General features: G+C 42.6%; 1 protein-coding gene across 9 annotated transcripts in view; it reads right to left on the reverse strand.

The window, feature by feature from the left end:
* LOC149813042 (uncharacterized) overlaps nucleotides 1-21,830 on the reverse strand; it is a 72,541-nt gene extending 50,711 nt beyond the window's left edge. For 4 of the 9 annotated variants that reach the window (XM_089990823.1, XM_089990816.1, XM_089990822.1 and 1 more), the window contains exons 1-2: nucleotides 21,498-21,830; nucleotides 21,316-21,386 (exon numbers count right to left, since the gene is read on the reverse strand). In XM_089990823.1, coding sequence (XP_089846949.1) covers nucleotides 21,316-21,368 — 53 coding nt within the window. In that variant the 5' untranslated portion in view covers nucleotides 21,369-21,386; nucleotides 21,498-21,830. Of the gene's footprint in view, nucleotides 1-21,315; nucleotides 21,406-21,497 lie in introns of those variants that run through there. The other 5 variants (XM_089990821.1, XM_089990819.1, XM_089990817.1 and 2 more) reach the window with 3 other exon arrangements.
* Between the last annotated feature and the right edge of the window lie 2,663 nt (nucleotides 21,831-24,493).

Genomic DNA, 24,493 nt, shown 5'->3' on the forward strand with positions numbered 1-24,493 from the left:
TTCATCTTCATGATGCATCAAAGATATTTCTTTCTCAATCTATTGCATCTTTAAGAACTTGTAAAGAGAACAAAACAAAGGCCCCAACAATACAAAAGAATATATTTTAACCAAATAGTTGTGAAGTTTCAAAACAAATATATATATATTTTGAACAAGAATAACACTAAGTAGAATTTTTCTAAACAAAGTAGCAATAATTTTTAAACAACCATTAAGAAAGATAAGATGAGCATACCTCAAAGAGAAATTTTTATTAAATCAATTTTAGACAATCATAAACCCAAAATCAACATATTTTTTAAGAAAACATAAATATTGATCATAAAGGAATTTAATCACTAAAGAACGTATAAATTATCAAGAAGAGATAAACAATCATATATTAATAATATACCAATTTTTTAGAAAAACAATTCAAATAAAACAAATCATCAATTTATACTAAAAAAACGTGCATATAAAGTATAACATTTCAAAAAAAAAACTCAAAAAATAGGAGTTAATTAAATTTATGTATACAACAATGTGAACAAGATAATCGATATGAAACATATATATACGCAATATTTTGAATGCACATAATAATGAATGAGAGCAATCTCATAAATCACAACCCATTAGAAGTTACTCACACAACCAAGAATGGGTTTAAATACAAGGAACGAAATAATAATCTTTAAAACATATATATATATATATGTTATCAATGAAATGCATGAAATTTTATCAATAAACATTTTTTCATACAAGAAAAAAACAAGTAGTAAAAGTTTAGAAATTATATAAAGAAATTTTTAAAATCCCACAAATATCAAGAAATGATATTTTACAAATCTCAACAATAGTTCGACCACCACACGCAATAACCTCACAAGACCTCCAAATCTCAAAATTCAAGTGTATCAGCTACTAAAACAAGAGCACCATCAAAATGCCACTTATAGGCTTAACACAAAAAAATGTAAATAACCAATGAATACACATAACTCACCACATTAACAAAACAACATCTCTTGTCTACATAAAATGACATTTAAATAAGAGACAAACCTCAATATTCAAGTGTATCAACTACTAGAACAAGAGTATAGTACAAAGTACAAACACACAAAAAGTATGAATAACCAATGGGTGCACATAACTCACCACAAAATAACATTTAGAACAAGAAAATAATACAAACACACAAAAAGTGTGAATAACCAATGAGTGCACATAACTCAACACAAAATAACATATCTTGTCTACATAAAATGACACTTAAATAAGAGGCATAATAGGAAAGAACACACGAGGTAAGAGAGCTTATAATGAAAATAAACTAATGTCACTAAGAAGAATAAGGATATTAATTTTAACAATCTTTCGAAACACCATGGTTTAAAAAACAGATAGTCATCCCATATAATGGCCAAATAAACAAATGAGTGACATAACACACTCATAGAACCAAAGATCAAACAATCGTCAGTTAGAGCCAAACTATAAGTTAGCAATCTAAACTGACAAAAAACGAGGTGCACACAACTCACCCCAACAAACATCTCTCGTTCAACAAAGCCAACATGGATCCAGAGGTCAATCAACTATCAATCAGACCTAAGACAAGTGACAACACATCACTCATAACCCTTGGGAATTTAAACTGATAAGATTGTGAAAATATCTCAAAAAGAGATAATGTGTATTGCAAACACCAACTCCACAAAGGGATACGTGCACGAAGGCACAAGAACACTTGAAAGAAAGTATATAAAGGTACAAAGAATAGCCAAAATGAAAAATATATTGAATCTATAATGAACAAGTTGGAGAAATCAAGCTCCAAGCTTTTTAATAATAAACAAGGGGGTCTTCACCCCTATTTATACACATAGAGGAGACCTTGGAGGGGCTCCACTAGACGTTGGAGCCCCTCCAACGGTTAGATTTCTAACCGTTGGAGGGGTCTAGCGTCTAGTGTTGGACCCCCTCCAAGGTGTTGACTAAGTCAACAATAAAGAAAAAAGAAAAGGGAGAAAAAAGTAAAAAAGGAAAAGAAAAAAGAAAAAGAAAAGAAATAAATGGAAAAAGAATTACAAACATATTCACTAATGTGAATATGCGTAAAAGGTAAAAAAGACAAAAATACCCTTGGGGGTTACATGATATGGAAAATGAATATATATTTATATATATATATATATATATATATGTATACAAAAAAGAGATACAATTTAACACCCTCCCTCAAACTTAGGGTGCAATGACCGAGAGTTTGCCAAGAAGAAAGTTGAATCTAGGAGAGCAGAGCGCCTTGGTGAAGAAATCTGCCAACTGATATTCTGAGGTCATGTACGGAAGATCTATAACTTTTTGCAAATATGATTCTCTAACGTAGTGGCAGTCTATCTCAATATGCTTTATGTGTTCATGAAATGTGTGATTTTTAGCAATGTAGATTGCACTCTTGTTATCACAACATAACTTTGTGGGTCCTTAAATCTGAATCTCCATGTCTTGTAGCAACTGATGAATCCCCACAATTCCAATTGTTGTGAAAGTCATGGCTCGATATTTTGTTTCTGTGGATAATAGAGACACCTTCGGTTGTTTCTTGCATCTCCATGAGACCATAGATTCACCTAAAAAAAATGCAAAAACCTTTAGTGGAGTGACGGTTATTTAGGTCATCTCCCCAATCAGAGTCAGTATATGCAATTAAATTTAACTCAAAAGATGAGGAAAGAAAAACTCCCTTGTTTATAGTTCCCCTTATATATCTGACAACTCGGAGAACGACGCCCATATGGACGGAAGTGTGCACGACATGTGACATGTCTGGCCTTATGATGCTAAGATACATTAGAGAACCTACAAGTTGTCGGTAGGGGGTAGGATCCTCCAAAGGTATCCCATCATCGATCTTCATTTTTGACCCCACAATTTCAGGGGTCTTATAGATTTTATCGTCAGTAATACCTGATCTGTCAAGAATCTCACATGCAAGTTTAGTTTGAAACAAAAAATAACCTCTATGAGAGTAGGTGTAAAGTCCAAAAAAAAAAAAAATGATGATGACGTTGACACGTGTCAGACACGCGCTAGGCGCGTGTCGGACACGTGCCTCGGTTAGCCAGCTGGCTCAGATCCAAGCCCCAGTTGCCTCGGATCCAAGCCCCCCGGCTGCCCCGGATCCGCGCCCTCAGCTGGCTCTGATCCGAGCTCGAGTTGGACCCGGATCAGAGACTGGGCATGACTCAGATCCGAGCCCTCGCCCAGATCGGGCTTCTCGAAGAATCGAGAAGCCCGTGCCTTGTAAAAAGGCACGGGTGCCTTGGGCGAGGGGCTAATGCCCTCGCCCATTCTCTCTCTCCTCTCTGTGTTCCCCACCGCCCTCCTCTCGCTTTCCGTGGCCGTAGTTGTCGGCGAGCGACGTCGCCGACCACCTCTCGCCTCTCGTATCCGTGGCTGCCAGCGAGCGACGCCAACGACCACCTGTTTTTCCCTTGCTGTGTGGGTGCCAGCGACCCACCACCGTCCTTTATTATTTCGGTCGACACCTCCGGCGTCTCCACGCCTTTGTCTTTTCGCATTCGCCGGCGACATCGGGATCATCGCCGGTGGCCTCCCTTGTAAGACCCTCCTCTCCCTCTTGTCTGCCGTGTTGACAGGGGGGCTCCGCCCCCCTGTCCCTTGTTTTCCGGCAGGGGGCGGAGCCCCCTGCCACTGTTGTTTTGACAGGGGGCTCCGCCCCCCTGTCCCTTGTTTTCCGGCAGGGGGCGGAGCCCCCTGCCACCGTTGTTTTGACAGGGGGCTCCGCCCCCTGTCCCTCGTTGTCCGGCAGGGGGCGGAGCCCCCTGCCACTGTTGTTTTGACAGGGGGCTCCGCCCCCCTGTCCCTTGTTTTCCAGCAGGGGGCGGAGCCCCCTGCCACCGTTGTTTCAACAGGGGGCTCCGCCCCCTGTCCCTCGTTGTCCGGCAGGGGGCGGAGCCCCCTGCCACTGTTGTTTTGACAGGGGGCTCCGTCCCCTGTCCCTCGTTGTCCGGCAGGGGGCGGAGCCCCCTGCCACTGTTGTTTTTACAGGGGGCTCCGCCCCCCTGTCCCTCGTTTTCCGGCAGGGGCCGGAGCCCCCTGCCACTGTTGTTTCGACAGGGGCGGAGCCCCTGCCATCTGCCTAGCCGACATGGAGCGAAGCTCCTGTCACCTGCTTTATTGTTCGACAGGGACTGTTTTCCAATCCCTCTTTTGTAGCTAGGTCTTTGCCTCATCTTTGTTCTTGCACACTTACTCTTAACGCTTGCAGGTTGCACGACGGAGCGCACACGTGTTTTGTGGCCTGATACCGTTCGTACATACGCCCGCAGGCGTTTGGGAGACCGCAACCCCCCAAGGTAGGGGAAAGTTGCGTGGAAGGACTTACGAATGAACAAAACTAAAACTAAAGAAAAGATAATCAAGCAAGAGAACAATTATATACGTATATATATAAGTTATATATGTATGTTCTTTTAATTCAAGGACGCGGTTTCGCGATCCTTGTCCTGTTTACGTTTTTGCACTTTATTTTTGTTGCCCCGCGCTCTATGCGTCTTGGTCTTGTGTTTGACCCAGAGTTACCGGAAGCGCCTAGCTAAAAGGGGAAGCGCACTTCCCCGAAGCGCGCTTCCCCGAAGCGCGCTTCGGAAGCGCGAAACGTCGCGCTTCCGAAGCGTGGGGGGAAGCGTCCCTCTTTTTTGGGAAGCGCGTTTCCCTTTAATGGGGGACGCGTTTCCCTTTAATGGGGGACGCGCTTCCCTTTAATGGGAAGCGCGCTTCCCATCACGCTTCCCCCTCGCTTCCCCTGTTTTTTTCAATTTTTTGTATTTTTTATTTTTTATTTTTATTTTTTTCGCTTCCCCCTCGCTTCCTAGGTCGCTTCCGAGACGCTTCCTAGGTCGCTTCCGAGACACTTCCCAAATCGCTCCTAAGTGGTCCCACGCTTCCCCGCTTCCTAAAATTTTGAAAGTGCCTCGCTTCCGGCTCCCGCTTCCCGTATCGCTTCCCGCTCCTGCTTCCTCAACTGGCAACCATGGTTTGACCTGCTTGTTGTTTATAGTCTTACTGCCTTACCTCTTGCCTGCGTTATATAAATTGCGATCATGCTATTGTTGTATTTCGCAGGTATCTTTAGAGATTGCTGGCAGTTTTTGAGCTTGTTTTGAGTGCTTCCTTGTGGTCCGTGGCTATCAGCCTGGCCGCATCTCTTGGCAATAATATGTGATGCTACGATGAGTAGCACAAGATGGATATGCTTTATGGTGTGCGAGAAAGCATAATTGTGGACATTGCATTAAATGATAATCATACGCCTTCACAGGCAAGATGCTCGAGTGGGTCGAATCGATCAGAGCATGTAGAGCAAGGCGATGATGAAGAAAAACTCCTCATCGTGCTTGTTCGGGGATGGTTCATCAAGAGAGAGGATGGATGGTACAAAACCTCCGATGGACAGGCCATTAATGGCTATTACGGGCAAAGGTCCGACCTCCCCAGTCATCGGAGTTAGGAGAAATGGTGTTACCATAAGTATCCTAGGTGGTAGTCGCCCGGCACTTCTGCAGAAGTTGGATGCATCCTTGGGCCCTGTTTTGCCTTTGGGAACTTACTCTCTTGACCACTGGTCGTTCCCTTAGGAGCGGACTCAGTCAGTCCTTCGGGGTATGATAAAAGACATAGCATAATAAACCCCCGAATGGATTTTGACTGTTTCTACGTTTTATACATTGTGCGTACCCACAATGATCAGATAATAATCCGAACACAATATGGCATGCTCACAGTTGTTCTTCGTTCTTGCTTTTGACTGCCTGATTTACCTTGCCACTAGCTTGCTTGAGCTCATGATGATATACTGATTGGTTTTGCTTTTCACCTGTTTGCTGCCTGTTGTATCAGTTTCTATCTGCTTAGATTTGAGCATGCTTTAGCTTAGTTGTTGTTCATTTTATTTTTTTCGCACACCTACCAGTTTTTAGGACTGACCCCATTTTTATGGGTGTAGGTGACAGGTAGGCTCTCCTGACAGGCGGCGGTGCAATGCTACATGATCCAAGCTTCACCTCTCTCGGCGTTCTGGCTGCTTATCTTTTGGGGGTTTTTGTACTTACGTTGATAAGGGTGGATGATTCCCCCTATTTTGTACAAACTAAACCTTTTTGTAAATAAAATCTTTTCTATCTTTTATTAATTGCTTGGTTCAGTTAGGGAATGGGTTTTATTGGGTTCCTTGCTAACGTGCTCAAAAGAATTGACTTATGCGTGTAACTAAAAACAATTGGTATCCTTAAAAATATTTGTTGCAAACTCTGACTTTCAAAGGAAAATATTATGTAAATCTTCGTTTTCTAAGTCAAACTTTTGGGGCGTTACAACTTTTGGTATCAGAGCCAGAACGAGAAAGGTTGAGCTTCGATCATCAGGCGTTTCACCGCATTGTAAGTAGACCTTTGTTATCTTTTAATTTTTAAAGTTGATAAAATAATGTATTGTTTTTTTTTCTTAATCTGTGTTGTTGTGTGATGGACCCGTCAGCTGGTCCTAGTGGTTGTCATGGTAGAGGTGCACGTAGAATGCGTGCACGTTCGGTTAGAGGTAGTGGCCTCTTTATAGGAAGAGGAGGACGTAGGGGGTCCTGGGAAGATTGTTGGGCTAACCGCCCACCCCCACCGACCTTCACGGACGAGGCTGGTTGTCCGTTGTCGCCAGACTTTCAGATACCATTAGCAGCAACATGGTCTTCGGTTTATGTTCGGATGGGTGGGTGTATACCTACGCAAGTTCGAGTGAATCGTCAGGCTACGCCAGAAGCATTCGAGAGCGATAATCCTATTGAGGTCCCGATAGTGTCTTCTGTGGGGATTTGGGGCACACTTTAGACTCCTGTCTCCTTAAGGTGGAGCACGATATGGCTTTTGCGGCTCAGGCTCGCTAGACTATACGCCTTCGACACCGATGTACGAAGTGGAGGTTCCCTCCGATGAGCCATTCCCTTTCACACCTCGACGCAGGTTTAGGCGCATAGGCAATAAGGGGGAATACCTTCGACAATTCGATCGTCCCTAGAGGGCGGTGATGTTTGCATAATTTTGTTAAATCTTGTAAGGGAGTCTACGAACTCCCAGTGCGGATTTATAAAGTATTCTGTTTTTCTTAATATTTTTAGTGCATTCTGACTCGTACTTTTTGTTTATTGTTAAGGATGGCGCGACAACCGAGCGAGGATTCGATTGGAGATGGGCTCGAGCGCAGGGGATTCATTATGGATTCCCTCAATGCGTTAGCAGAGGCAATCCGAAGTCAGGGTACTGCGCAGCGAGAGCAGGCTCCTCCAGAGAAGAGGGTTACCTTTGAGAAATTCTTGAAGTTGGATCCTCCAACTTTCTCCAGTGGTGTAGACCCCGACGCAGTAGAGTACTGGGTCAGTGAGATAGAGCGAGTTTTTGAGGTCCTTTCAGTCCCCGATGAGAAGAAGACTTTGTTCGGGTCTTTTCGACTAAAGGATGAGGCACGTATTTGGTGGGACACCACTAGAAAGTTGCGATTCCTGAGTTTGGGTGTAGTGCCTTGGGAGACTTTCAAAAAGGCATTTCTCGATAACTATTTTCCCCCGCATATGAGGGAGAAAAAGAAGATTGAGTTCTTGGAGCTTTGTCAGGGCAACCTAACCTTGAGCGAGTACGTGGTGAAATTTCAGCAGTTGGAGCGTCACTGCCCCAACCTGTTTGAAGATGAGCGTGAACGCGCGCGGAAGTTCATTAGAGGTCTGAAGGAAGGGCTCAGACCTAAGGTTCTCACCAGTATGCCTCCAACCTTCTCTGCGGCTGTAGAAACAGCCGCCTTTCTCAATGAGGACTGGGAGCGTACCAGGAGCACTCAGCCCAAGAGGCCACCTGTAGCAGGTGTCGATCGGAAGAAGGTTCAGCCCCACACTCAATTTAAGCAACCGTTCCTACCTGTCAAGATCGAAGAAAGTCAGCAACCGGTTTTGCCCGTTAAGATCGATGAGGCGAAGCAGTCGGGCCCTCCAGCCAAGAGGCAGCGAAACCAGTATCGTCCACCGCCACGACAGCCTCCCAGAGGCACCTGCAGAAGGTGTGGCGGATCGCATGTTGGTCAGCCCTGTCCCCGTGAGACAGGTGGCTGTTTATATTGTGGCAAGATGGGCCACTATATCCGAGACTGTCGCAAGAAAGCGGCAGACGACTTTAGGCAGGCCAGTAGTGCGCCCCAGCTTCCCCAATTGCAGCAACAGACACCGCAGCTGACGCAATCAGAGCAACCACAGACTAGTGGTGCAAAGAGAGCACCGGGACGAGTCTATGCTGCCACTGTGGAGCAATTGACGAAGGGGGATCTCGTGCAAGGTACGATTTTAGTTGCTGATCGCGCAGCTTTTGTTCTTTTTTATTGTGGTGCCACTCATACGTTTATATCTACAAGTTTTGCTGCACAATTGCGATTACCTGTGTCTCGGTTAAACTCTGCCTTAGACGTATACAATCCCATTGGGAAAAATACGGTTTGCGCCACCTACTTGCCAGAATTAGACGTGATTATTGCAGAGCAACACTTACCTGCTTGTGCTATTTTACTCGATATGTCTGAGTTCGACGTTGTTCTGGGCATGGATTGGTTGCACAAGTACCATGCCAAGGTTTTGTGTCGCGAAGGTAGAATTGTTTTGTCTCCTCCGGGCGTTCCAAGGGTGGAATTTCGAATTCCGCGATCGGTACGCGAGACCAAGATGATTTCAGCGCTTAAGGCGCAGAGTTTCCTACGAAAGGGATGTTCTGCTTTTCTAGTAAGTCTTATGCAATCTGTTAAGGCACCGGCTTCCCTTGGCGAGTTGGATGTGGTATGTGACTACCCAGACGTTTTTCCCCAAGAGTTGCCTGGTCTTCCTCCGCCTCGAGAGGTGGAGTTTTGTATTGATCTATTGTCTGGTACTGCACCTATCTCGAAAGCTCCATATCGTATGGCGCCAGCGGAACTCGAGGAGCTCAAGAAGCAACTTCAGGAGCTTACGATTCAGGGGTTCATTCGCCCTAGTGTATCACCTTGGGGAGCTCCTGTTTTATTTGTCAAGAAGAAGGATGGGTCCTTGCGGTTGTGCATCGACTATCGGTTGCTCAACCAGGTTACTATCAAGAATAAATATCCGCTACCACGTATTGAGGATCTATTCGACCAACTGCAGAAAGCTAAGGTCTTTTCAAAGATCGATCTTAGATCTGGATATCATCAGCTCCGGATCAAGGAGGGCGATGTTTCGAAAACGGCTTTTCGTACTCGGTACGGGCATTATGAGTTCACTGTTATGCATTTTGGACTCACTAATGCCCCAGCGGCTTTTATGGACCTTATGAATAGGGTGTTCAGACCTTTCTTTGACACTTTTGTGATTGTGTTCATTGACGACATCCTGGTGTACTCGGAGAGTTGGGAGCAGCATCGAGAACATCTGAGCATTGTCTTAGAAACCTTGCGAAGGGAGCGCTTGTTTGCCAAGTACTCCAAATGCGAGTTTTGGCTCGAGGAAGTGATGTTTCTGGGGCACGTCATTTCGAAGGAAGGGGTGTCCGTAGATCCTGCGAAGGTTGATGCTGTGTTGAATTGGCAACAACCGAAAAATGTGCGCGACATTCGAAGTTTTCTTGGGTTAGCTGGGTATTACCGAAGGTTTATCCAAGATTTCTCCAAGATTGCTCAGCCTATGACCAAGTTGTTGAAGAAGGAGACCAAGTTCGTTTGGGACGATAGTTGCGAGGCAAGTTTTCAGTCCTTGAAGGAGCGGTTTACTACTGCGCCTATCTTGGCCTTGCCTTCTGGTCAGGAAGGATTGGTGATTTATACGGATGCCTCAGGTACGGGCCTCGGTGGTGTCCTTATGCAAAATGGTCGGGTGATTGCGTATGCCTCTCGTCAGCTCAAACCGCACGAGAAAAATTATCCGACTCATGATTTAGAATTGGCTGCCGTAGTCTTTGCATTGAAAATATGGCGGCATTACCTATATGGTGTGCAGTTCGAGGCTTTCACTGACCATCAGAGCCTCAAATACCTTTTCTCTCAAAAGGAGCTAAATATGCGTCAACGACGATGGCTCGAATTTCTTAAGGACTACGATTTCTCTCTCTCCTACCATCCGGGAAAGGCGAATATTGTCGCAGATGCTCTTAGCCGCAAGTCTTCAGGGGCCTTGGTCAACACGTTAGCTGCTGTTTGGAGGATGATCGAGGCCTTTGTCTCGTGGAAACCTTTCGTTTCCTCCGCAGGTTCGTTATGTCTGTCTAATCTCGTGGTTCAACCTATTTTGTCCGCCAGGATTATTGCCAGACAGAGGGATGATCGACTCTATGAAAGGCTGAAGGCAAGAGCGACTCGGAATGATACTCCTTTTCGTCTGAGGGAAGATGGTAGTATTTGGTTCAAAAACCGTCTTTGGGTCCCTAGTGACCCTGTGTTGAAGAAAGAGATCTTGACCGAAGCACACGGGTCTAGGTATACCATCCATCCAGGTGGTACAAAAATGTTCAAGGATTTGCAGCGGAATTACTGGTGGAGCGGCATGAAGCGGGAGGTAGCGGAGTTTGTTTCCAGATGTTTGACTTGCCAGCAGGTCAAGATCGAGCACCAACGGCCAGGTGGGGTCATGCAGCAGATCGAGATCCCGCTATGGAAGTGGGAAGATATTACTATGGATTTCATTGTCGGTCTACCGAGGACCAGGAGAAAGCACGACGCGATTTGGGTGATTGTGGATCGTCTCACCAAATCGGCGCATTTTTTTGCCTTATCGTTTAGGTCAGTCAGTGGACAACCTAGCGGATTTGTATATCCGCGAGATCGTACGATTGCACGGTGTGCCAGCTTCTATTATATCCGATCGTGATCCAAGGTTCACCTCGAGATTTTGGGGACAACTTCAGCAAGCTTTGGGCACCAAGCTAAAGTTTAGCACTGCCTTCCATCCTCAGACTGATGGGCAATCTGAGCGCACAATCCAGACTCTAGAAGACATGTTGCGAGCCTGTATGATAGACTGGAAAGGGGAATGGGATTCCCACCTCAGTTTAGCGGAATTTGCGTATAGCAATAGCTTCCACGCCAGTATCGGCATGGCTCCTTACGAAGCCTTGTATGGAAGGCCTTGTCGAGCACCAGTGTACTGGGATGAGGTGGGTGAGCGAAAGCTTGATTCAGCCATCGTGCTTCAGCACTATACGCAACAGATACATCGAATTCGGGAACGGCTTCGCACAGCGCAGAGTCGACAGAAGAGTTATGCTGATCGTCGTCGTCGCGAACTTTCTTTCGCTGTTGGAGATATGGTGTTTGTTAAAGTATCTCCGACAAAGAGTGTTTTTCGATTTGGGAAGAAGGGAAAGCTAAGTCCCAGATATGTTGGGCCTTTTGAGATTTTGGGACGGGTTGGTGAGGCAGCCTATTGTGTGGCATTACCACCTCAATATGCCCAGATTCACAACGTTTTTCATGTGTCCATGCTGAAGAAGTACGTCCATGATCCATCCCACGTCATTTGTTTTGACGACGTTGATATTCGCGATGACCTGACCTTCGAGGAAAGGCCGATAGAGATTGTTGATCGTCGTGAGCGAGTGACGAGATCAAGGACGATAACGTTTGTTAAGGTTCGATGGCAACACCATGGCATTGAGGAATGTAGTTGGGAACCCGAGGCTGATATCAGGGAGCGATACCCTGAATTGTATTCCTAGTTTTGATCGCAATAAAATTTCGAGGACGAAATTCTTTTAAGGTGGGAAGGATGTAAAGTCCAAAAAAAAAAATGATGATGACGTTGACACGTGTCAGACACGCGCTAGGCGCGTGTCGGACACGTGCCTCGGTTAGCCAGCTGGCTCAGATCCAAGCCCCAGTTGCCTCGGATCCAAGCCCCCCGGCTGCCCCGGATCCGCGCCCTAAGCTGGCTCGGATCCGAGCTCGAGTTGGACCCGGATTCGAGACTGGGCATGACTCAGATCCGAGCCCTCGCCCAGATCGGGCTTCTCGAAGAATCGAGAAGCCCGTGCCTTGTAAAAAGGCCCGGGTGCCTTGGGCGAGGGGCTAATGCCCTCGCCCATTCTCTCTCTCCTCTCTGTGTTCCCCACCGCCCTCCTCTCGCTTTCCGTGGCCGTAGTTGTCGGCGAGCGACGTCGCCGACCACCTCTCGCCACTCGTATCCGTGGCTGCCAGCGAGCGACGCCAACGACCACCTGTTTTTCCCTTGCTGTGTGGGTGCCAGCGACCCACCACCGTCCCACCACCGTCCTTTTTTATTTCGGTCGACACCTCCGGCATCTCCACGCCTTTGTCTTTTCGCATTCGCCGACGACATCGGGATCATCGCCGGTGGCCTCCCTGGTAAGACCCTCCTCTCCCTCTTGTCTGCCGTGTTGACAGGGGAGCTCCGCCCCCCTGTCCCTTGTTTTCCGGCAGGGGGCGGAGCCCCCAGCCACCGTTGTTTCGACAGGGAGCTCCGCCCCCTGTCCCTCGTTGTCCGGCAGGGGGCGGAGCCCCCTGCCACTGTTGTTTTGACAGGGGGATCTGCCCCCCTGTCCCTTGTTTTCCGGCAGGGGGCGGAGCCCCCTGCCACCGTTGTTTTGACAGGGGGCTCCGCCCCCTGTCCCTCGTTGTCCGGCAGGGGGCGAAGCCCCCTGCCACTGTTGTTTTGACAGGGGGCTCCGCCCCCTGTCCCTTGTTTTCCGGCAGGGGGCGGAGCCCCCTGCCACTGTTGTTTTGACAGGGGCTCCGCCCCCCTGTCCCTTGTTTTCCGGCAGGGGGCGGAGCCCCCTGCCACCGTTGATTCGACAGGGGGCTCCGCCCCCTGTCCCTCGTTGTCCGGCAGGGGGCGGATCCCCCTGCCACTGTTGTTTTGACAGGGGGCTCCGCCCCCCTGTCCCTTGTTTTCCGGCAAGGGGCGGAGCCCCCTGCCACTGTTGTTTTGACAGGGGGCTCCGCCCCCCTGTCCCTTGTTTTCCGGCAGGGGGCGGAGCCCCCTGCCACCGTTGTTTTGACAGGGGGCTCCGCCCCGTGTCCCTCGTTGTCCGGCAGGGGGCGAAGCCCCCTGCCACCGTTGTTTCGACAGGGGGCTCCGCCCCCTATCCCTCGTTGTCCGGCAGGGGGCGGAGCCCCCTGCCACTGTTGTTTCGACAGGGGGCTCCGCCCCCTGTCCCTCGTTGTTCGGCAGGGGGCGGAGCCCCCTGCCACTGTTGTTTTGACAGGGGGCTCCGCCCCCCTGTCCCTTGTTTTCCGGCAAGGGGCGGAGCCCCCTGCCATTGTTGTTTTGACGGGGGGCTCCGCCCCCCCTGTCCCTTGTTTTCCGGCAGGGGGCGGAGCCCCCTGCCACCGTTGTTTCGACAGGGGGCTCCGCCCCCTGTCCCTCCTTGTCCGGCAGGGGGCGGAGCCCCCTGCCACTGTTGTTTTTACAGGGGGCTCCGCCCCCCTGTCCCTCGTTTTCCGGCAGGGGCCGGAGCCCCCTGCCACTGTTGTTTCGACAGGGGCAGAGCCCCTGCCATCTGCCTAGCCGACATGGAGCGAAGCTCCTATCACCTGCTTTATTGTTCGACAGGGACTGTTTTCCAATCCCTCTTTTGTAGCTAGGTCTTTGCCTCATCTTTGTTCTTGCACACTTACTCTTAACGCTTGCAGGTTGCACAACGGAGCGCACACGTGTTTCGTGGCCTGATACCGTTCGTACATACGCCCGCAGGCGTTTGGGAGACCGCAACCCCCCAAGGTAGGGGAAAGTTGCGTGGAAGGACTTACGAATGAACAAAACTAAAACTAAAGAAAAGATAATCAAGCAAGAGAACAATTATATACGTATATATATAAGTTATATATGTATGTTCTTTTAATTCAAGGACGCGGTTTCGCGATCCTTGTCCTGTTTACGTTTTTGCACTTTATTTTTGTTGCCCCGCGCTCTATGCGTCTTGGTCTTGTGTTTGACCTGCTTGTTGTTTATACTCTTACTGCCTTACTTCTTGCCTGCGTTATATAAATTGCGATCATGCTATTGTTCTATTTCGCAGGTATCTTTAGAGATTGCTGGCAGTTTTTTAGCTTGTTTTGAGTGCTTCCTTGTGGTCCGTGGCTATCAGCCTGGCCGCATCTCTTGGCAATAATATGTGATGCTACGATGAGTAGCACAAGATGGATATGCTTTATGGTGTGCGAGAAAGCATAATTGTGGACATTGCATTAAATGATAATCATACGCCTTCACAAGCAAGATGCTCGAGTGGGTCGAATCGATCAGAGCATGTAGAGCAAGGCGATGATGAAGAAAAACTCCTCATCGTGCTTGTTCGGGACGGTTCATCAAGAGAGAGGATGGATGGTACAAAACCTCCGATGGACAGGCCATTAATGGCTATTACGGGCAAAGGTCCGACCTCCCCAGTCATCGGAGTTAGGGGAAATGGCGTTACCATAAGTATCCTAGGTGGTAGTCGCCCGGCACTTCTGCAGAAGTTGGATGCATCCTTGGGCCCTGTTTTGCCTTTGGGAACTTACTCTCTTGGCCACTGGTCGTACCCTTAGGAGCGGACTCAGTCAGTCCTTCGGGGTATGATAAAAGACATAGCATAATAAACCCCCGAATGGATTTTGACTGTTTCTACGTTTGATACATTGTGCGTACCCACAATGATCAGATAATAATCAGAACACAATATGGCATGCTCACAGCTGTTCTTCGTTCTTGCTTTTGACTGCCTGATTTACCTTGCCACTAGCTTGCTTGAGCTCATGATGATATACTGATTGGTTTTGCTTTTCACCTGTTTGTTGCCTGTTGTATCAGTTTCTATCTGCTTAGATTTGAGCATGCTTTAGCTTAGTTGTTGTTCATTTTATTCTTTTCGCGCACCTACCAGTTTTCAGGACTGACCCCATTTTTATGGGTGTAGGTGACAGGTAGGCTCTCCTGTTAGGCGGCGGTGCAATGCTACATGATCCAAGCTTCACCTCTCTCGGCGTTCTGGATGCTTATCTTTTGGGGGTTTTTGTACTTACGTTGATAAGGGTGGATGATTCCGTAAGGTTCTTATAGTTTCTATTATATATCTATGTTTTCGTTCGGCTAATCCATTTTGTTGTGGTGTTTTAGGGCAAGACCTTTGATGAACAATCCCACTATTTTCAATATAACTTTTGAAATCATTTGAAAGGTATTCTCCCCTGGAATCGGTTCTAAGAATTTGTAATTTACTATTGAATTGATTTTGTATCATCATATGAAAAACCTTAAAAGTAGAGAAAACCTCATGTTTATATTCGAGGAAGTATATCTAACTATATCTTGAGAAATCATCAACATAAATAACATAATACGAAAACCCTCTCTTAGACACTACGGGTGCCGGTCCCCATGCATCCGAATGCACAATTTCAAAAGGCTTAGTTGAAAACATAGTTCTTTGTCCAAAAGTAAGCTTCTCATTTTACCAAGAATACAATCATTACAATTGAAGTTGTCTTTACATAAAGTTTTAGCAAAATATAAATAAGAAAGCTTGACAATATTTGGATGTCCAAGACGTTTATGCCAAACATTTATATCTTTATGTTGGGCAACATTACAAAAAGTGTGTTTTGAAATTTTAAGAAACTTCATAAAGTATAGATCTCCCTTCCTAGCGCCTTCCCAATCAACTTTCCAGACCGGCGATCCTGTATTTATTTGATGACAATTTGATATCACACCCATGATCCGATAGTTGAGAGACAGAAAGCAAATTTAAATTTAGTTTGGGGATAAATCTAACTTTAGAAATAAAAAAATCTTGTCTTTCAAAATCTCTAATTCCTTTTATTTCAAGAGAAGCTCCATCCGCGGTAGAGACAAAAGAGGGTGACAAATTTTTTGAGTATTGTGCAAAAACATTTGGAGTCATATGAAAGGATGCACCCGAGTCTAAGAGCCAAAGAGTCTTACCGGGAGGAGAGAAGGTTGTCATGGCGGCTCCGAAAATGGATCCCTTGAGGAGAGGTTGAAGAGCTTCCATGATTTGATTTAGAGACAAAGTAGTATTGTTGGAAGTTGATGGTCATTCCTCCTTGTTTGGTTGGAAAGTTGTAGACATAATCACCATATTTTTCCATTTGGGACAAACCGGTTTAATGTGTCCCAGTTCTTTGCAAAAGTGGCATATGATTTTACTATAATCTCTTCTTCCATATTGCCCACCATTTTCTCTTCCTCCTTGATTTTTGTTGAAATGAGGGGGTTTATATGTTTTGACATTATTCCCCGGTCTTGAAACGGCATAAGCACCTCATCCTTAGAGGGAACGGCCAACACACTTTGATTGGTTTTATTCATCCCCAATCTAGTTTCTTCTCCACTTAGTTTGGCAAGCACATCTTCCAACGGAAGAGAAGAAAAAGAAGACAAAAGAGAGGATCTAGTTTGTTCAAACTCGGGTCTAAGCCCATTTAAAAAGTTAAGAAATTATCCTCTTCTAATTGTTTGACCCTCAATTCAATTGTCTCTCCACTCCATTTAGGTTCTTGGAGAGCAAGTTCATCCCAAATAGTGGATAGTTCGGCAAAATATTCTCTAACGGACATTTCCCCTTGTTGAAGAGTTAATGCCTTCTTTTGGAGATAATATTTATGGGACAAATCTCTTGAAGTATACATTCTTTCAAGATACTCTCATACTTGAAAAGCTTTCTTGAACTTCAATATATTTGCATTTATTCTTGTTTCAACAGAAGAGAAAAACCATGAAAGAATTTTGTAGTTTTTCATCTCCCATTCTTCATACCTTTTGTTGTATTCTTCAAAGGCTTTTTTTCTCTCTTCACCATCAAGAACCTTTATTTCACCCTTCTCAACAATGGTGATCTTAGGTTCGGGTTCGGGTTCGAGAACGGTTCCTTTGACATAACCCCAAAGACCTTTCCCTTTAATGTGAGTCTCCATATTACCGGCTCAAACATGGTAGTTGGAGTCATTTAATTTAAAACCAAGTGAAAAGTGGGACTCTTTTTCACCCATTAAAGAGGGAAGAATTTATACATACCACAATAAGACTTTTAAATCTTACTTGTTGTAATATCCTTCTAAAAAATTGAGGGAAAAGAAGTCCCCACTTCAATCACCAAGAAGCCAAAGGCACGCTTTTCGAGGCACCCACAAATAAAAAGAATCACACGATCTTCAATCTTTAACCTTGCTCTGATACCATGTGAAAATATCTCAAAAAGAGATAATGTTAATTGCAAACACCAACTCCACAAAGGGATACGTGCACGAAGGCACAAGAACACTTGAAAGAAAGTATACAAAGGTACAAAGAATAGCCAAAATGCAAAATATATTGAATCTATAATGAATAAGTTGGAGAAATCAAGCTCCAAGCTTTTTAATAATAAACAAGGGGCTCTTCACCCCTATTTATACACATAGAGGAGACCTTGGAGGGGCTCCACTAGACGTTGGAGCCCCTCCAACAGTTAGATTTCTAACCGTTGGAGGGGTCTAGCGTTTAGTGTTGGACCCCCTCCAAGGTGTTGACTAAGTAAACAATAAAGAAAAAAGAAAAGGGAGAAAAAAGGAAAAAAGGAAAAGAGAAAAGAAAAAGAAAAGAAAGAAATGGAAAAAGAATTACAAACATATTCACTAATGTGAATATGCGTAAAAGGTAAAAAAAGACAGAAATACCCCTGGGGGTTAAATGATGTGGAAAATGAATATATATACAAAAAAGAGATACAATTTAACAAAGATGACATGAGGTGCACACATAACTCACCTCAATGGCTAACCCTGATCCAATAACAAGGCCAAAAAGAAATGAAATTTGTGATGGACAAAACAAATGACATAAGAAGGCAATACATACTCACGAAAATCAATTTCTAAATAATTGAGTTCATATATAGGAACAAATTTGAAAAAACAATTTTTTCAAAACAAAACCAATAAAGGTAGAGATGTCAATTGATACAATCATATGCATGGTGAATACAAGCAAGTCTACTATGAGACAACAAAGACATACAACATTAAAGAGGGCCAAAACATATATAGAGATTCTCAAAGAACCATATAAGAAACTAAGAGCATACACAAGTACAATTAATTATGGATACTCATAAAGAGATCAAAATTCATATATATGCAATAATCTTAATAACTTAAAGCAATATATCCTATATAAAAGCTATAAAGAATCAAATAAGATATGTATAAGAACACATTTAAGCATATATGCAAGTAATAGATTACTCTAATGCAAGATATATATGAAAAGTAACATATGATACGTGACATAATTATTCACAAGAGATGATTACAAGGGCCACAAAAGAAGGACCAACAATAACATAACTATTTTTAATAATTTTAAAAATATTCACAAAAGTGAATAACTCTCATAAGAAGAATCCATGCTCAATACCTTATATATATATGGATCATATATCAATATATAAAAAAAAATTATTCAAATTTAAAAAATAACAAAGTATCCATGATCACTAAGATCCTAACCAATAATTTTTTTTTAATATTTCATAAAATATTCACATAATAATACATCAAAGCAAAATCCCATAAAACATACTTGTGAATGACACACCAAACCATTTTAAAATAAATATTTTAAAGTATTTGAATTTTTTTCAAAAACAAAAAAATTTCAATATAACAATAAGTACGAACATGATTTGACATTTATAACCATGAAGTGTTTGAATAAAGCATCTAAATGCCAACAACACATGCTTAAGAACAGTGTTATAAGTATCGTACCATATCGTATGATACATATCATTACTTTGGGGGGGAAACGATACGATACACGTATTGTACCTGTATCTGTTGTATCGTACGATACATTTTTTTTAATCGTATTTCATAAACTTGGTTTTTTTTTTTTTGTTTACATAACCAAGTATGAGTCTTGTGGCATTGTTCTTATGAGATATGCATGCAATATTATCTATGATTCTATATTAGTTGATGTTTGATGATGTCTTATGTAGCTCATAGAGACATAAATGATTATGGTTGTATTTTGTCCAATTCATCATTGTTTTATGTGTTATGATTGTTTTAGAATTTTTGTTAATTTTTTCTGATTTTTTTTTATTTTTTTGAATTTATTTGAAATTTTTTATTAAAATTTAATGATACATTTATGATATAATATGACACGATGTTACTTTGGGCCCAACCAATACGGGTAACGATACGATACTTACAACCTTACTTAAGAATACTAGATCATATACATACATATAAAACAAGTTCAAAAATCTAAAATTCAAACTAGATCTCATAAAAGCATACACATGTATCATTTCACAAGATCAAATAAATTTTATAAACCTTATAAAACATTTAATAAGAATAAATCCAACAATAATTTTGAAAAACATTTAAAGATTTTAGTTTTTAACACAAGTAACCAATAACTTTTCAAAGATAAGAAAAATGAGTGTTTTCTCATGCATAATGCATGAGATAGATAACTCAGGCAACACAAAGATTTAAGATATATACCGAGTCAAGATTTCCCTTTAATCCAAGCCACGCAATAATCACGAACCTTCACGAAGCATGAACTTGAACCAAAGAATCCCAAAACAGCACAGTCTTTAGATATATTTTTTTAAAAATATATATACATATATATACCCGTGTCCCGGTGTCCAAAATTTTTGAAATTGAGCCGCACCCGCACCCATGTGACATAGGGCCCCATTTCTCATTCTTCCTTGTTCAGCCCTATAGGTTTTAAGTGTTTTATGATAGATCTGAACCATTAGATGTGCTTAACATGATCCATTTAGTGGGAATCAACTCTTGGATCATGTTTTTTCAATGAAAAAATATGATTCTATGAGCCAGGAAAAACTGGTACCTTCATAGCCATTCATTTTGGATCACCAGAAATACTTGTATACCGGTCAAATTCCGGTGATCCAAAAGTTGGTTCCCACTAAACAAAGCTTATAGATCACATCTACGGTGTTAAGACGTGAGAAAAAATCATGGTTGCCAGTTGAGGAAGCGGGAGCGGGAAGCGATACGGGAAGCGGGAGCGGGAAGCGAGGCACTTTCAAAATTTTAGGAAGCGGGGAAGCGGGGGACCACTTAGGAGCGATTCGGGAAGTGTCTCGGAAGTGACCTAGGAAGCGTCTCGGAAGCGACATAGGAAGCGTCTCGGAAGCGAGGGGGAAGCGAAAAAAATAAAAATAAAAAATAAAAAATACAAAAAAATTGAAAAAAACAGGGGAAGCGTGGGGGAAGCGAGGGGGAAGCGTGCTTCCCATTAAAGGGAAGCGTGTCCCCCATTAAAGGGAAACGCGTCCGCCATTAAAGGGAAGCGCGCTTCCCAAAAAAGGGGGACGCTTCCCCCCACGCTTCGGAAGCGCGACGTTCCGCGCTTCCGAAGCGCGCTTCGGGGAAGCGCGCTTCCCCTTTTAGCTAGGCGCTTCCGGTAACTCTGGAAAAAATACTTAAAACTACTAATTTTGAAGGGGCCGAGCCTAACGAATGCATTAATCCTATTTCATAAACTTGGTTATTTTGTTTTTGTTTACATAATATGAAAGTATGAGTCTTGTGGCATTGTTCTTATGAGATATGCATGCAATATTATTTATGATTCTATATTAGTTGATGTTTGATGATGTCTTATGTAGCTCATAGAGACATAAATGATTATGGTTGTATTTTGTCCAATTCATCATTGTTTTATGTGTTATGATTGTTTTAAAATTTTTGTTAATTTTTCTGTTTTTTTTTTATTTATTTGAAATTTTTTATTAAAATTTTACAATACATTTATGATATAATACGACACGATGTTACTTTGGGCCCAACCGATACCGGTAACGCTACGATACTTACACCTTACTTAAGAATACTAGATCATATACAGAAATATAAAACAAGTTCAAAAATCTAAGATTCAAACTAGATCTCATAAAAGCATACACATATATCATTTCACAAGATAAAATAAATTTTACAAACCTTATAAAACATTTAATAAGAATAAATCCAACAATAATTTTAAAAAACATTTAAAGATTTTAGTTTCTGGTCATTCTCAAACTATTCAACCGGTTGTAATCGACCATTGTTTCCCCAGTCTCGGTTTTTCTTTGTTGTTGTTTTCCAATATTTCTACCACGACATTAAATTACATAATTCGCAATCCATCGACTTGAACAGATGCTGCACTAGATTGACAGATAGAAACAACCAGAAGAAGATGAGGAAAGGGGAGGTGTTGCAGGTTACCCTATCTGTAGACTCGTGAGGGGGAAGAAATGGAGATCGGCGGTGCTCCCCATGGAAAGTCTTTACTTGACCTGCACGCATAAATTCATCCTACGCAAATAAACATATATATATATCTCTGCATAAGGAGAGGGGGGTAGGTAGGAATTAGAAGCAAATCAGAGGAAGAAGAGGGAAGGTACCCCTTTATTCCATGAAAAGCTGGTGAAGACAAGACACCGCCGACCGCCAACCCCGGCATCAACGAAATGCGTGCGACCACCTTAAGCAGTGGCTGACCCACGCGAAGCGACGCAACGCAACCCTTTCTCCTGATCCTCTCTCTTCACCCTTCGGTTTGATTGCAAGGAACCTTTCGAGTTCAGTTCTAGGGAACGACCAACCAGCCGAGAAGAAGAAGAAGAAGCTTGACTTTGTATGCTCCTCCCCCCGGCCCCACACAGTCGCCCCCCGGCCCCACACAGTCTCACACTGTTCTTGACATTTTGCTATGCTATGCTTCCAATGGACCGCCTGCAAGGAACGGTGTTGCGCTGATCTGGTTATAACGTAACGTAATAATGAAGGAAATGGGATCGCCCGCATCTCCTTCTTGGCACTAGTTTGTTCTTGGTTCGCTTTCATGTTATAAGAGGCCAGACGTGCAAGGGGGGAGGCGTGGGGCCCCTCCCAAAAAACATCGCCGCATATCCAGTGATCAGACACGACACGAGTTCTTTGCAAAATACTTAGAAACCCAAAACACGACACGTTCAGGGCAAATCGGTCCCATTCATAGCCTATGCCATCACTATCTTCTTTTTTCTATCAGATCTGACTTCATAGACGTGATCTAAGTCATTCATTAATGAAGATCGATATTTAAATCACTTAAATTCAGGATTTTTTGGATATTTAAAAATCAATGGTTGACATAATGGGGAGACCCGTGTTGACAGATTTAAAAATCATGTGTATATTCTGTATGGAAAAAGTTCAAGTTTTTTTTTAAAGGCAGATATCTTTTAAGTCCCATGTGGCAGAGGAATTCGAACTTGGGTTTTCAGCTTGGCATAGGACCCCACTTACCACATGGGATACCACTTAGGTGAAGTTCAAGAATTATTGCTTGAACGACAAGAGTGAAACTTGATGGTGGAATGGTATGTCGAATCAATTATGTTGCTAAGCAAGTGTTTGGATGCATAATGAAACTTGGCGATGAAATGAAAATAATTCAAAAATCAATTATAAATAATAATGTTTTATTTAAATAATGGCAAAAAAAAACATTGATGAATTGAAAAAAATATCTTGTCTTGACGAATCATGTGCTTTAAATAAAATAATTATGCTTTTATACCTTTTTGCACCATTGTTTTTTGAATGAATCATCTCATATGGTTTTTAGTGATTCATCTTGTTTGGAATATTCCACTTGATTAAAGTGCAAAGATATATTTTACTTAGACCTTTTCTTGGTTTTTTTCAAAGGATCTTGAAGACGAGATGAAAAGAAGTACCTTGGATAGATCATGAAAGGTACTCACCATTAAAGACAATTGGAGGAAGGCATTTGCAAATTTCAATGGCATCCTTACTGAAAACTCTTGGAACCTTGAGATTTTTCATCTTGTATTCTTCAATATTTTTGTTCCCCCACGCAAAGTTTGAGGGGGGTGTTAAAATGTATTCTTCAATCATTGTAATCATATATATATTTTATATATATAAAGGATGACACATATACATATATACTATATTTGTATATGTATCTTCCTAATTATATATATAAAATATATATTTCTCTATTCTTAACCGTAGGGGTAGTTTAGTCATTTCACTTATTTTATGCATATTCCATTTGGAATATGATTGTAAAAAAAAATTTATTTTATTTTTTGTGGTTTGCGCCACCTAGGGAGGCTCCCCAAAAGAGTCGTTGGGGGCTCCCAACGACTCCTTTGGGAGCCCCCTATGTGGCACCTCTAAGGTGTTATAAGTAGGGGTCTCCCCCTTGTATTTTGATCATTCTTGAGGGAGCTTTAGCTCCATTGTAAAAAGGTTTATACCCTATTATTCATAATAAAGAAATATTCTTTTAGCCTTTTGGCTTAACCCCTTTGTGGGTTTATGGGTTTAGCACTTTATGTGCTTTTGGTTGCCCCTTAATGGGTTTGTGTATTTGCACCTTAAGTGTGCATTTATGGGTTCATTATCGAACCCTTTGTTTTCTAACAGGTGACACCCTCTAAAATATTCTTAGAATAAATTATTTAATAATTAATAAAATATAATAATTAAATAAATTTTGAATTTATTTAATAGATAAGGTAGAGTTCTACATGAAGTAGAACTCTACCTAAATGGGTTCTCTAGAGGGGTTGTCCCCCTCTAGATAAACCTTTAATAAAAGGAAATTAAATAATATAAAAAAAATAAGATAATGAGAGGATAACTTCTAGAAGAGATAGAGTTCTACCTTTGGTAGAACTCTATTCTCTAAAGGAGAATCCGCTAGAGGGGACGTCACCCTCTAGAGGAGTCTTTTAGATAAAAACAAAAAAATAAGAAAAACAAAATTTTAGAAAGAATATAGAAAGGGGGCTGGATTCCCCCCTCTTTAGAATCGTGATTATAGAGAGAGGGGGAGCCCAACTCATGGGAGAGAGAGAGAGAGAAAGAGAGAGAGAGAGAAGAAAGAAAGAAAGAAAGAAGAAGAGGAAGGAGAGGAAGAAATTCAGATTTCTCCTCGAACATACATCCTTTTTTCGGTCTCTTTACACTTCCAAACTAAGGTACAAGTTTCTCTCTAAGTCCTACGAGAAGAAATTGGTGTGAATTTGATTTGATGTATACATAATAGAGGAAAAAAGGGAAATATGAAATTTAATACAAATCTATATATATATATATATAATGTCGATTATATACATATATATGTTAATTTCTTAGTGATAATCAATTTTCCTGTGTACAAATCTGGAAATACATGTAAACATATTTCCAGATTTGTCGATACTTATGATTTTATTTTCATATGAGAAAAAGAAAAAAAAGCATGTAGATAAATTTTTGATATTTTTGTTCATGCTCATGAGAATATGCATGTAAATCATGTAGTTGCCGAGTTAGTGTTTATGCATCGAAAGCAAGCTTTGCGATTTTTTGTTTTAGCATATACATGGTTGCTGCCTTC

Source organism: Nuphar pumila, chromosome 16 (assembly GCF_984573655.1).
Source record: "Nuphar pumila chromosome 16, dmNupPumi1.hap1.1, whole genome shotgun sequence".
In the NCBI taxonomy this organism is placed as follows: domain Eukaryota; kingdom Viridiplantae; phylum Streptophyta; class Magnoliopsida; order Nymphaeales; family Nymphaeaceae; genus Nuphar; species Nuphar pumila.